The sequence below is a fragment of the Somniosus microcephalus genome, chromosome 13 (genome assembly GCF_052327205.1).
Source record: "Somniosus microcephalus isolate GS21.2 chromosome 13, FLI_Smic_1.0, whole genome shotgun sequence".
In the NCBI taxonomy this organism is placed as follows: Eukaryota; Metazoa; Chordata; class Chondrichthyes; order Squaliformes; family Somniosidae; genus Somniosus; species Somniosus microcephalus.
The window spans coordinates 35,832,537-35,846,641 of NC_140999.1; the positions used below are offsets into that span (position 1 = coordinate 35,832,537).

The following is a 14,105-nucleotide window of genomic DNA, read 5'->3' on the forward strand; positions in this document are numbered from 1 at the left end:
TGAGACTTGGGGAGTGTCCCATCACACTCCTGATTTGAGCCTTGCTGATGGTGGTGAACCTTAGATGGGTCAGGAGGTGAGCCACTTGTAGTACACTACCCAGCCTCAGCAGCACCATGGCTACAACAGTGGGCAATGACTGATCCAGTTAATCCTCTTGTCAGTGGTGATGCTCAGGATGTTGATGATGGGGGATGTGTATTGAGTGCCCCCCAAATATGTGCTGCTCGCAGGTAAGCTTCTCCATACTTGGAAAATTACTCCCATCATTTATTCTTTTAAACCCCTTCCACAGCCAGCCTTGGCTATCTACTCATGCAGAGTTTAAAATGTGCTTTCACAATGGAATTCCTCCATCGGTTCAAAATGGGCAAGCCTCAGTGCCCTCTGAAGCCCTGTTCCTCTGCCCCAATGATATCCCATCCCATCTCCTGTATTGTTGCATCATTGCTGTGCATCGCATTATATATATTTTATATGCTACACTATATCATGACCTGATTACTGCATTGTTCGTGATTTGATTGCTACATTTATAGAATTTAAAATTATAGGGGTAATTTTCTGTCTTTATACTTCCGGTGGGAAGCACCACCAGAATACATGTTGGAGGTTCCGGATTGTGCTGCACACGATTGTCTGGCCATTTGAAATATTGGTCAGAATATTGTGGGCTGTATGTGTTGGAATGTCCGACATGCACTTTCTGTCTCAACTATTACTGACTGTGTCAGTGTCAGCTGTGGCTCAGTGGGTAGCACTCTCTAGGTGGGAGGGGCTAGGAGTGAACAGGTGTTGCTGGTTGCCTGATTGCAGCAGGGAGTTGGAGTGAGTTTGTAAAAAGTTGGTGGTGGGTTTTGGGGTTTTTGTTTTCAGGTTTTAGGGCCTTTTTGGCCCATAAAAAACAGCCAGATGGCTGCTGAGAGGTCCGGAGCACCGGGCCCCTCAGAGGACAGTGTTCCCAAGATTAATTTAATTAGGGAAGAAACTGTGGTTGGAAGGGAAAGAAAAAGGCCCAAAGATTTGGGCCGGGACCCCAGGAGGTTTGGAAAAGAAAACACAGTGGTGGTTCAGTGCGAGGATAAGGAGATACGAGCTTGGGATATTATCCAAGCGGTACATGAGGACTGTGGCGAGGGAAGCTACTTTGCCTGCCGACCAAAGCCGAATGTTGGGTTCGAGGCGACGGTCAGTGGCCGAGAGGAGGTGGAAAGATTTTTACTCAGTCTGAAAGTTGGCGATAAGTTCTTGGAGGTATCTCTGCTATATTCGGAAGAGGTGGTGGTCTCATTCTTAAACTTGCCAGTTTATACGATGTGCTAATCAAAAAGTTGGGAGTCGCGGGACATTAAAATTTGCTCAGCAATAAAGAGGTACTATCCAGGAACACGGGTAGCAGATGGAACCCGTTACATAAAGGTGCGGTTCCCAGAGGGGGTGAAGTCATTACCATACAGCATGAAATTTGAGACACTGGAAGGAGTGCAGTACTTTCGAGTACTCCATGATAACCAAATTAAGGTTTGTTATTATTGTTTTGGACACGACCATCTTGTAAGAAACTGTCCAGACTTGTACTGTTATAATTGCGGCGAGTCTGGACACATCGCTCTGAGCTGCAAGGCGGCGAGCTGTGGGGTGTGTCACAAAGGCCCCACCCGCTGTGAGTGTGAGGCAGAAAGAAGCTCTACGAGTGACGAGGAGATGGGAGAAGGAGCAGGAGGTGTGAGTGGAATGGCTGGAGGAGTCGGAGGACACAGCTGGTAAATTGAAGGAGAAAAAAGCACAGGAAGAGGCAGAAAACTGCGGAGCAGAGAACAGGATGGAGATGGTGGAAAACACACCAAGTACAGTGGAAAAGAACAAAGACAGCAGCAGGCAGCAAGGGTCGAGTGCAGACTCGAGCCTTAATACAGTTCAGCTCTCCCTAAAGAATCTGGTGTCCGTGGGGGGAGAGGAGGCGGGAGCGGGGTGCGTGGTAAATGTAAGTACTCCAAAGAAAGACGGGGAGTCGGACATCTCGGTGAGCAGGAGGGGGCAAGACAAGGAGAGGGTGCAAGAGGCAGGAGCCTTAAAGGGGCAGCAGGATGGGATCGGCGAGACAAAGACGCTAGAAGGGAACAATATAGGTGCGCCATTGTCCCAGAGAGAGAAGGATCAGGGAGCAAGGGTCAGAGGTGGAGATGAGGTCGAAGGGAGTGGCACTGTTGGAGAAACCGCGATAGCAGGAAGACTCTCTATGGGAGATGATGTATCTGATGGGGAGCAGGATTGTGTATCTGACAGGGAGCAGGCACAGAGGGTTACAGAAGAGCTTGAGAGTGAGGAATTAGAGGGGGACAGAGACATGGAAGTGGGGGGTGGGGTGGCATCATGTGGAAAGGGAAAGGTTAGTGAGGGGCAGAAGGAGGGAGAAAGGGCAGCTCCCGTGCCCAAACTTAATGCAAGGAAGAGGCTGAAACAGCAGGGAAGGTTCAAACAGGGGGGTGAAAAAGAGTCGGAGGCTGCAGGAAAAAGCAACAGCTGGCCGAAAAGTTGGGAAGGAGCATGCGAGGAGGGAAGGGCCAGAGATTAAACGATGGGGAGATTATCAGGCATACTTCCCTTCTTTGGAGCCATGATTACATTGGTCTCGATTAATGTGAATGGACTGAGGGGTGAGAAGAAATTGCAGCAGTTGTTGCAGGGTTTTAAAGGCATGGACTTGTTGTGTCTGCAAGAAACCTTTTGGGATGAGGATATCCTAGAAAGAGTTCAGAAGGTTTGGAAGGGAGAGGTGTTTGCAAGTTGTGCAAACAATAACCGTAGAGGGGTGGCTGTTTTGGTGAGTCCGTCCATAAAAGAGAACGTTGCCTTGGTGGACAAGGACACCGAGGGGAGATTTTTACAGCTAAGGGTAAAAATGGAGGAATTTAATTGCGATCTCTTTAATATCTATGCACCGAACGACCATTGCAAGCGTCGCGAGTTTTTTTCGGGGGTTATTCACTGAAGCGGCAGAGGTGGAAAATCCTTGTATAGTGGGGGATTTTAATGTATTTTTATCTTGGATGGACATTTCAGCCCAGATGACCTTTAAGGATGATAACTCCAGAGGGATGATTGTAAAAATGATGGCAAATTTAAATTTGAGAGACTTATGGAGGGACCGGAACCCCATAAAAAGGGATTTCTCCAGATCAGGTTGGGTGGGTGATGTTTTAAAACAGAGCCGAATAGATTTTGTGTTAATGCGGGAAGGGTTAAGTTCTGAGGTGATGGAGATTTATTATAAAAAAGTATTTTTTAGTGATCACTCGGCTTTGGTTCTTAGAATTAGGAACAGCAGAGTTAAGATCGGTTCAGGGGTGTGGATTTTAAACAATCAATACCTGAAAGAAATTGCTTATAAAGAAGGGATTTTAAATATAATAAAGAATGCTCGGAAGGAACCTTTGTTCCTGAAAGAAAGAAGAGTTTGGTAGGACAATTTCAAATATGAGGTCAAAATTATGGGAAAAAGAGAGCGGCAGCTAACCGGCGTCAAGAGAATATAAACAAAAGGTTTACGGATGTCTGTAAAGCAGTTGACGGAGGGGATAAGGGAGCTGAGACTAAGTTCCGGGTGCTAAACGAAGAGTGGGAATTATTGCAAGCTGAAAAATGCAAGGGGGCCATTCTCCGTGCAAAGGCTAGAGATGCATTGGAGGGCGAAAGATGCACTCGATATTTTCTAGAGCAAGAGAAGCTGCGACAGAGATTATCATTAATTGAAGAGTTGAAAGTTGGGGAGAAGATCATTCATGAAAGTGGGGAGATTTTAGAGGCGGCTAGCAGCTTTTATCAAGAGTTATATACAAAAGAAGACATTTCCAATTTGGCGATGGAGAAGGTTACTGCTTTTATTGAAGAGGGTTTAAAGGAGGATGAGAGAAGCATGTGTGACAAAGAAGTAGGATTAGCGGAAATAAAAGTAGCAATAAGTGGAATGACGGGGGGGAAAAGCCCAGGGTCTGATGGACTAAGTGCAGAATTTTATAAAGAATTTTTTGAGATTTTAAGTCCATTGCTCTTAGTTTTTAAGGAAATTAAAATTGAGGGAAACCTGGCCCCATCTATGAGGAGATTGTTGTGTATGTACCTTTAAGAGAATAACTGGTCTCAGACTGCAGTACCGGCAGTGACCACCCCTGTATAAAAGGCGCTAGAGAGCCTCTGTAGTTTAGTTTCGTTAATGCCTTTCACCAGTAAAGATCTGTTTGTTTTCTCTCCTGCTAGTCCGTGTCTCAATCATTCACGGACTTAACACTGGCGACGAGTAAGAAACGAACTTACCTGCAACTCAGCAGCAGCTCCGACGACATTGTTGAAGGTCGGAGCCAGAAAAAAAAGGCCATTGAAACTCGAGAAATGGGCGTCGACTGTCAATCATCGATTTTAAAACTTGCAGGAGCGACTTTCCAGAGTCAGGCTGGGTTCCTCGGTCCGTGGTTTCCCAGCTAATCGGGCTGGTGGCAGGTAGTGCTCTGATCCTTCCTGGGCTGCGGCGGGCTGAAGCTCGATCGGGTGGCCTTTCAACGGGGCCGGGCAGCGAGTCGGGAAGCAAAGAGAGAGAGAGAGAGGGTGGAGCATACAGGGCGCGGCCAGTGTTTCGAAGCCGGGCAGCGTTCGGACCTAAGAAGAGGGAGGGAAGTGTCCCAGAGGGTCCGCTCCACGACGGGAAAATAATAAAAGAAAAAGAATACGCGCAAGAAACCGTGGAAAGCAGCGCTAACAACAGCGGGGAAGAAGACAAAGCGCGGGAGGCGCCATTTTGTTAAATCGGGGAAGAAGGCAAAGCGCGGGAGGCGCCATTTTAGATTTGCTAGATGCCGAAGACTGGCTGTATCACTGCTTTTGATAATACATTAGAGGACTGGACCACGTATGTGGAAAGAGTCGAGGTATATTTCGAGGCAAATGAAATAGCGGAGGGGAAAAAGGCATCAATATTGCTAAACTTAATGGGCGCTAGAACGTACGGCCTATTGCGGGATCTGATTACTCCAGCCAAACCGAAGGCGAAGAGTTTTAACGAAATTGTTGCTGTTCTACAGGAGCACTTAAACCCTGCACCGCTGTTGATAGCAGAAAGATTTAAATTCCACAGGAGAACTCAGCACAAAGATGAGAGCAATGCTGAGTATCTTACGGAATTACGCAAGCTATCAAAGCACTGCCAGTTCGGAGCAGGACTGGCAGATACCCTATGGGACAAATTTGTCTGTGGACTCCTGAGTGAAGGAACACAGAAGAAGTTACTCGCAGAAAAAGAGCTGACGCTAGATAAGGTTTTCAGCGTGGCAGTATCGTATGAAGCAGCAGCCAGGGGAGCTGCAGAAATTCAACAAAAACCACAGGAATACGGCACCCACGAAATGACACGGGGATTTGCAAAATGTTATCGCTGCCGCAGAACCGGTAATATTGGAAGCAGATGAACCAAACAACGACATTGATTCCGACTCAACATTGCCAGAAGAACCTGTTACCCCAAAGAGGCGTTATCCAGACAGAATCAGGAAGCCTCCTCAAAGACTGAACTTATAATTGCTTAAACTTAACCACTGTATCTAGTAACAGTAATTGTGATTGTAATTCGTTATCATTTAGTTGTTAAATGAATGTTATGTACTGTTTATCTAAAAGGGGAGGAATTGTTGTGTATGTACCTTTAAGAGAATAACTGGTCTCAGACTGCAGTACCGGCAGTGACCACCCCTGTATAAAAGGCGCTAGAGAGCCTCTGTAGTTTAGTTTCGTTATTGCCTTTCACCAGTAAAGATCTGTTTGTTTTCTCTCCTGCTAGTCCGTGTCTCAATCATTCACGGACTTAACAGAGAGGTATCATAAGCTTAGCTTATAAAAATAAAGGGGATAGACGGGATCTGAAGAATTGGAGGCCCATCACATTATTAAATGTGGATTATAAGATCTTGGCGAGGGTTATGGCAAATCATTTGAAGGAGGTGTTGCCGCAGATAGTTTTGCCCTCTCAGTCCTATGGAGTCATAGGCCGGGACATCACAGACTCTGTGGTCTCAATCCGAGATGCAATAGAGCTCATGGAAGAGAGTGGGAGGGAGGCTTATGTATTAAAGATAGAACAAGAGAAAGCCTTTGATAGGGTCTCTCATGAGTTTTTATTGAAGGTTTTGGAAGCATTTGGTTTCAGGGAAAATTTCATTCAGTGGATTAGGATTTTTTATTCAAACATATTTAGCTGTGTTAAATGTAATGGTTTTTTATCCAAGTATTTTCCGATACAGAGATCAGTGAGACAGGGTTGTCCCCTGTCCCCATTGTTGTACACATTGGTAGCAGAACCATTAGGTTACATGATGCGAAAGAAACAAGGTGTAGTTGGGATTGTGGTTCCCAGTTCTGGGCTGGTGTCGGTGATACACCAATATGCAGATGACACAACCTTAACATTGAGAAATGGAGAGTCAGTGAGGAAAGCTATGGATGTAGTGGAGGAATATTGTAGAGCTTCAGGTGCCAGAGTGAATTATAGTAAGTCCCAATGCCTGGTTGCAGGGAGGGGTAGGGGGAATGGTTGGGGGAAAGTCCCTTTAAGGTGGTGGAGGTTTTGGAAGTTCTGGGGGTGCAAGAAAGACAGGGATGAAGTGGATCGATTAAATTGGGAACCGAAGGTTATGAAAATTAAAGATTTTGGGAAGATGGGAAAGAAGGTGGTTGAAAGTGCAAGGAAGAGTGACAGTGGTGTCTGCTCTCCTGCTATCTAAACTATGGTACTTATTGACGGTGGAGGATATTCCCGAGTGGGCGGAAAAGTCCATCCGAGAGGCTTGTGTGAGGTTTTTATGGGAAGGGAAACCAGCCTTGGTGGCTTACAATACCATCATTGGACGGAGAAATCAGGGAGGACTCAATTTCCCAAATATTGATTTGAAGAAAAAATCCTTTAGAATCAAATGGGTGAAGAAATTTCTTCAGAAGTCAAATACAAGTTTTTGGAAGAGTTGTTTTGAGCATTTTTTAAAACGAAGTGGGATAGGAGGGCAGGGGATATTGTATATGGAATACAATAATATATTTTTGAAATCGATTAAACTTCTCCCTAGGTTTTATAAGGGGGTGTAGAGACTTGGGCCCAATTTTTAAAAAGTGTGCAATTTATGCCCAAGGGGGCTGAGGAATTTTTAGAACAGCCCTTATTTTTGAACAGGTGGGTCAACATTGAAGGAGAGGTTTTATTTAATCAAGCTTTTATAAAAGCTGGTATTATATGTGTGAAAGATGTATTATACGAGGTAATTCCAGGTTGGTTGTCGGAAGCGATAGTGAGGGACATGGTGTGGGAGGAGGATCAGGAGGTAGAGGAAAAAGCAATAGGGATCATGTATGAGAAGATTGAGAGGGCAATGCCACAGGATTGGATGGAAGAAATAAATGCAGAAATCTCCAAAGGAAGTAAAATGTGTCCTGCTTTTCCAAGCTTTGTACTGGTGAAAGGGGGAGAGTTGGTCCAATTTGACAACTGTAATACTCGAGATTTCTGTGAGGTATTTAGAGAATGGAGATTCAAGACACCGGCTGGTCAGGAGTTTTGGCAGAGTATATACCCACAGCTGGACTTCAACAGAATTTGGAAGGGAGTGTGGGCGAATTTTAAATGTCCAGAATGGATTGAACTGGATTTCAAATTGGCTCATAACCGGATCTTTACCATAACGGTCTTGTGCAAGATTGGACGAGTGGAGGGGGCAACTTGCCCAGTGTGTGGGACACGGGATGAGACTCTGTCCCATTTACTGGTGTTATGTCCGCAGTTAAATGATTTTAAGTACTATGTTCGACAGTTGTGTGAAGCATTTTTGCTGTGTGGGGACCGAAGAGCGAGAATAGGAATCCTGTGGGATTCAATTTTGAGATGGGAATTGCAGGAGAGTCTGCCTGAGTCTAGCGGAGCGGCAATTAATTTAATGTTCAGTTTGGCTAGATTTGTGATTGTGCAAAGAAGGAATGCTCTGTTTTTTAAGGGGAGAGAATGCTCTTTTTTTAAGGGGAGGAGAATCAATCTAAAAGAGTATTTTAAATATAAGCTAAAAGATCATTATAAGGCTCTGTGGATGTTTTATTCAGAAAGGAATTTAAAGATAGTATTTTACAACCAATTTTTAAAGTACAATCAACTAATATATGTTACAGGAGACAAATTAAACTTCAGGTTTTGATGTTAAAATGTGGTGGCGGAATGGCTGTGCAGAGTGGCGGAATTGATTTGTATCATACGATGAAATGATCACGATGTTGCAAATGTTCTTAATGTTCAATAAAGTATATTAATTTAAAAAAAAGTGGGTAGCACACTTGCCTCTGAGTCAGAAGGTTGTGGGTTCAAGTCCCACTCCAGGGACTTGAGCACATAAAGCTAGGCTGACACTCCAGTGCAGTGCTGAGGGAGTGATGCACTGTCGGAGGTGCCTTCTTTTGGATGAGACATTAAACCGAGGCCCCGTCTACTCTCTCAGGTGAATGTAAAAGATCCCGTGGCACTATTTCGAAGAAGAGTAGGGGAGTTATCCCTGGTCTCCTGGCCAATATTTATCCCTCAATCAATATAACAAAAACAGATTATCTGGTCATTATCATGTTGCTGTTTGTGGGAGCTTGCTGTGTGCAAATTGGCTGCCACGTTTCCTACATTACAACAGTGACTATACTCCAAACGCACTTCATTGGCTGTAAAGCGCTTTGAGATGTCCGGTGGTTGTGAAAGGTGCTGTATAAATGCAAGTCTTTTGCTGGGTTTGTACATTTGAGTGTTAAGAAATTTTAATTAAAAAAAAACCCCACTCATTACCTGCCTTTGATGAACGTTGGCCAGTGTCTCCTGGGAAACCACAGCATGTAACCAATCGCCAACACCCACAGGATGGATAGTTCATCTAGTAACTGACCAAAGTAACTCAGAGTCATGTGGTAGTATGCAGAGAAAAATCCTATTATGAGGATAGATTGAAAAAACTATCATTCAAATTAAATAAGGACTGTAGCTATCAGTTTTCTAAATATAATTTTCAGAATATGTTTGTTTTTAGACCTTTATGACTCAATGAGTAAACTCGTCACATGACATGGTACTAAGGGGGAGAAATTTGGTATCGCCCCGTTTGGGGCGCAATTATCAGCCTGGCGCTAATTATCACTTCCGACTGCAAACTTGGCTTCTATCGCCCCTGGAGGTGATTGGAGCACTAAATCAGGCGCTACACACCTCTCTTAAGGCGCTAACGCCGATGAGCGAGGCGCTACCTCAGAGCGCTGGCGAAGCTCATGTGATGTCAATTAGCAATGGAACACAGACACACAGGCGCCAGCCAGTTCTTAAAGGGGAGGGTTGATCTTGCTCTCCATCCACACCCTGCTCGTTGCAGTCTTGAATCTCGGCCTGGAGAGACCTGTACATCAATTCTGCTGGAAACAACAATGGAGAGAACCAGGGGAACAGCTCAGAGTGCAGCCCCCATAGTCTCTTCTAAATTGATGCAAGGAAGGTCAAATCAAAATGAACCTGCAAAGTGCTGCTCAGTACCCAAAACTCCTTCACACACCGTTGAATCTCTCCAGAAGTCTCTCTCTCTCTGAATGCGTGGTGCAAAAATGTTGCAGACAAAAAAAGGCAGGAAGCGGCCACCTTTAACTAGCGCTCCCCCAGTCCCTTCCAGACTGCAAAACCTTCCCCTCTACCTGTCGTTGCTAGCGGCAGGCAGAAAGGCAGGGGGTGCCACTCAATATCCGGTCCGGGGCACTCCACGCTCGACTGACGTCACGATCTGCGGGTGCAGGAGATCGTAGTGGTGGTGTTTAACGCCGCCGCAAAATGTCTGGTCAATTTCACGAGCGGCGCAAACATCGCTGCGCCCGGGTGCTCGTTGCTTTGCGCCCCGTTAGTGCCCTCTTAGGGCGCTAACGGGAGGTGCAAAGCAACCGAATTTCCCTCCCTAAGTCTTAGAAACTAGAAATGACCCTGGTTTAGTCTTTGGTCTGGGCTGCATTAGTTGATCTCAGATGGGGCTGTGGTGGAGGTTCAGCAATTGATCTCGCTATCTCCTTGCTAGAAATTGTATGCACGTCTACATTGCCCTGAATTTTCTTTGCCAAACAATCCATGGATTCTCACTCCATCAGAATTATAGCAGTGGAACAGGTCCGAGGATTTTCTGCCCCGCCAAGTCTGTTCTTTCAAATTCTAACATTTTGTTTCTGCTTACAGGAAAAGGCTGGATATAGTGGACGAGAACATATGCAGATGAGAAGTGGCCCTCCAAATTGCTGACTGCTAACTTGGTACAAGAAGTCAACCCTCCAAATTCTACAGCCAGAGACACGAGAGGGAATGGGAGAGGAGCACTCGGGGTCCTCTCCCAAGTTCAGGGCAGCTAGTGCAATCCTTTGCTTTTTATTTTTCTCCCTACTCACCTGGTTTTGCAAAGCTCCCTGATCTGCTTCATCTACAGAACAGCAACATAGTGAAATGCTTTGGGGGGTACCACTGTGCAACAACTGTTTCTCTTAATATCTGGTCCATGAAACTTTTGACAACGCTCTATATCAGTGATTAATGGCTAAGGTAAGAAGTTGTGAAATGGCGGTAAAGTAATGGAAAGTTATCAACTTAAATACAGGAAACAGAGGGTAGCAATAAGTGGGAACTTTTCAACATGGAAAAAGGTTGTGATTGGAGTCCCCCCAGGGATCAATTGTGGGGCCCTAGTTATTCTTAATATATAAATGGCTTAGAAGAAAAAATCCAAATTCTTCTGAATCAAGTTCCATGATTTAGAGATTGCACAAATTTGGAGACAATACAAAAAGAGGCAGCAGTGCAAGATCTAAATCGTGGAACTTGATTCAGAAGAATTTGGATTTTTTTAAATGTATCTACGCCAGTAGGTGGCAGGTGTGGTTCAATGTGGACAAGTGTAAAATAGTAAGTATGGGAGCAAGGACTTAAAAAATACATATGTGTCAAATGGAACAATCGCACTGCACAATTCAAGAAAGAGATCTTGAGGCTCAGTGTGCATAAATCTACAAAACATACCAATGCTGGATCTTCCAGTATTCGGACAGCTGGGAGTGGGAGATATCAAGCAGTGGGAATTTCAAAGACATTCATTAGTTTGCTTGGAAAACTTGAGACACGCTGTCATTTTAAAAAGACCTGGAGTAACAAATATCCATAGCACATTTCTTTCAGATGTTGTTGGTGTGCTCATCTGGTAGTACTGGAAGTGGGGTAAGATATTGTAATTAGGCAGAAATAAATCATAAAAATGCCGTTCTATTGATTAATATAAGCCAGGTAAATATGTCATGACTTTCAGTGATGGACTGCACTCGGATGTACTGACAGGTAATTATTATGCTGTGCAACTCACCTACTAACATCATCATGACCCAGATGAGATACACAGCTCTATTCCTCTTCTGAGCATACGGATGTAATAGATACATCATTATAGGGGCAGATATAAAGAAACTCACATTGCTGATCTGTAAATTAAAGGAATAATAAATGATAACAAATGGATTGTCTGTCCTTTACTTTAGTGAGTGACACACTTTTTCTGTGACCACCAAAATTATAAAAAGTAGTACTCATTTTGAGGGTTTTGTATAACTGCAACTATAGTGCAGAGTGGAATCTGTATGGGTAGAGCTGAGAAATACCAAGGGGCAGAAAACGTTAGTGGGAGTTGTACACAGACCCCCAAACAGTAATGCCGAGGTTGGGGATGGCATTAAACGGGAAATTAGAGACACGTGCAGTAAGGGCACAGCAGTTATCATGGGTGACTTTAATCTACATATAGATTGGGCTAACCAAATTAGTAACAATACTGTGGAGGAGGAATTCCTGGAGTGTATACGGGATGGTTTCCTGGACCAGTAGGTCGAGGAACCAACTAGAGATCAGGCCATCTTAGACTGGGTACTATGTAATGAGAAAGGATTAATTAGCAATCTTGTTGTGCGAGGCCCCTTGGGGCGCAGCGATCATAATATGATAGAATTCTTCATTAAGATGGAGATTGAAGTATTTGACTCAGAGACTAGGGTCCTGAATTTAAATAAAGGAAACTACGATGGTATGAGGCGCGAATTGGGTAGGATAGATTGGGGAATGTTACTTAAAGGGTTGACGGTGGATATGCAATGGCAAACATTTAAAGATCGCATGGATGAAGTGCAGAATTTGTTCATCCCTGTTTGGCATAAAAATAAAACAAAAAAGGTGACTCAACCGTGGCTAACAAGGGAAATTAGGGATAGCATAAGATCCAAGGAGAGGACATATAAATTGGCCAGAATAAGCAGCAAACCTGAGGATTGGGAGCAGTTTAGGATTCAGCAAAAGAGGACAAAGGGATTAATTAAGAGGGGGAAAATAGAGTATGAGAGTAAGCTTGCAGGGAACATAAAAACTGACTGTAAAAGCTTCTATAGGTATGTGAAGAGAAATAGATTGGTGAAATCAAGCATAGGTCCCTTGCAGTCAGAATCAGGGGCATTTATAATGGGGAACAAAGAAATGGCAGACCAATTAAATACATACTTTGGTTCTGTCTTCACAAAGGAGGACACAAATAACCTCCCAGAGATGTCGGGGAACATAGGTTCTAATGAGAGGGAGGAACTGAATGAAATCAGTATTTGTAGGGAAATGGTGTTAAGGAAATTGATGGGATTGAAGGCCGGTAAATCCCCAGGGCCTGATAATCTACATCCTAGGGTACTTAAGGAAGTGGCCCTAGAAATAGTAGATGCATTGCTGGTCATCTTCCAAAATACTATAGATTCTGGAACAGTTCCCATGGATTGGAGGGTAGCTAATGTTACCCCACTATTCAAAAAAGGTGGTAGAGAGAAAACTGGGAATTATAGACCGGTAAGCCTGACATCGGTAGTGGGGAAAATGCTGGAGTCCATTATAAAAGATGTAATAGCAGAGCACTTGTCAAACAGTGACAGGATCGGACAAAGTCAACTAGGATTTACAAAAGGTAGATCATGCTTGACTAATCCACTGGAATTTTTTTGAGGATGTAACTGGTAGAATAGTTAAGGGAGAACCAGTGGATGTGGTGTATTTGGACTTTCAGAAGGCTTTCGATGAGGTCTCGCATAAGAGATTAGCGTGTAAATTTAAAGCACATGGGATTGGGGGGCAAGGTACTGACTTGGATAGAGAACTGGCTAGCAGACAGGAAGCAAAGAGTTGGAATAAACTGCTCTTTTTCCGAGTGGCAGGCAGTGACTAGTGGGGTACCGCAGGGATCGGTGATAGGCCCCCAGCTATTCACAATATATATTAATGATCTAGACGAGGGAACTAGATGTAATATCTTCAAGTTTGCAGACGACACAAAGCTGGGTGGGCGTGTGTGCTGTGAGGAGGATGCCGAGAAACTCCAGTATGATTTGGACAGGTTGGGTGATTGGGCAGATGTATGGCAGATGCAGTATAATGTGGATAAATGCGAGGTTATCCACTTTGGTGGCAAAAACAGGAAGGCAGATTATCTGAACGGCAATAGATTGGGAGAAGGGGAAGTGCAACGAGACCTGGGTGGCCTTGTGCATCAGTCGCTGAAGGTTAGCATGCAGGTGCAGCAGGCGGTTAAGAAGGCAAATGGTATGTTGGCCTTCGTAGCGAGAGGATTCGAGTACAGGAACAAGGATGTCTTGCTGCAGCTTGTACAGGGCCTTGGTGAGACCACATCTTGAGTATTATGTGCAGTTTTGGTCGCCTTATCTGAGGAAGGATGTTCTTGCCATGGAGGGAGTGCAGCGAAGATTCACCAGACTGATACCTGGGATGGCAGGAATGACGTATGAGGAGAGATTGGGTCGATTGGGCTTATACTCGCTGGAGTTTAGAAGAATGAGAGGGGATCTCATTGAAACTTATAAAATTCTAACAGGACTAGACAGACTAGATGCAGGAAGGATGTTCCCGATGGCGGGGAGTCCAGAGCCAGGGGTCACAGTCTAAAGATAAGGGGGAAGCCATTTAGGACAGAGATGAGGAGGAATTTCTTCACCCAGAGAGT

The 14,105-nt window shown here is 44.5% G+C and overlaps 1 protein-coding gene across 1 annotated transcript in view; it reads right to left on the bottom strand.

Moving 5' to 3' along the window:
- acer1 (alkaline ceramidase 1) overlaps positions 1-14,105 on the bottom strand; it is a 37,142-nt gene that overhangs the window by 19,089 nt on the left and 3,948 nt on the right. Inside the window, exons 2-3 of the mRNA XM_086004749.1 lie at positions 11,430-11,544; positions 8,849-8,987 (exon numbers count right to left, since the gene is read on the bottom strand). Coding sequence (XP_085860875.1) covers positions 8,849-8,987; positions 11,430-11,544 — 254 coding nt within the window. The remainder of the gene's footprint in view (positions 1-8,848; positions 8,988-11,429; positions 11,545-14,105) is intronic.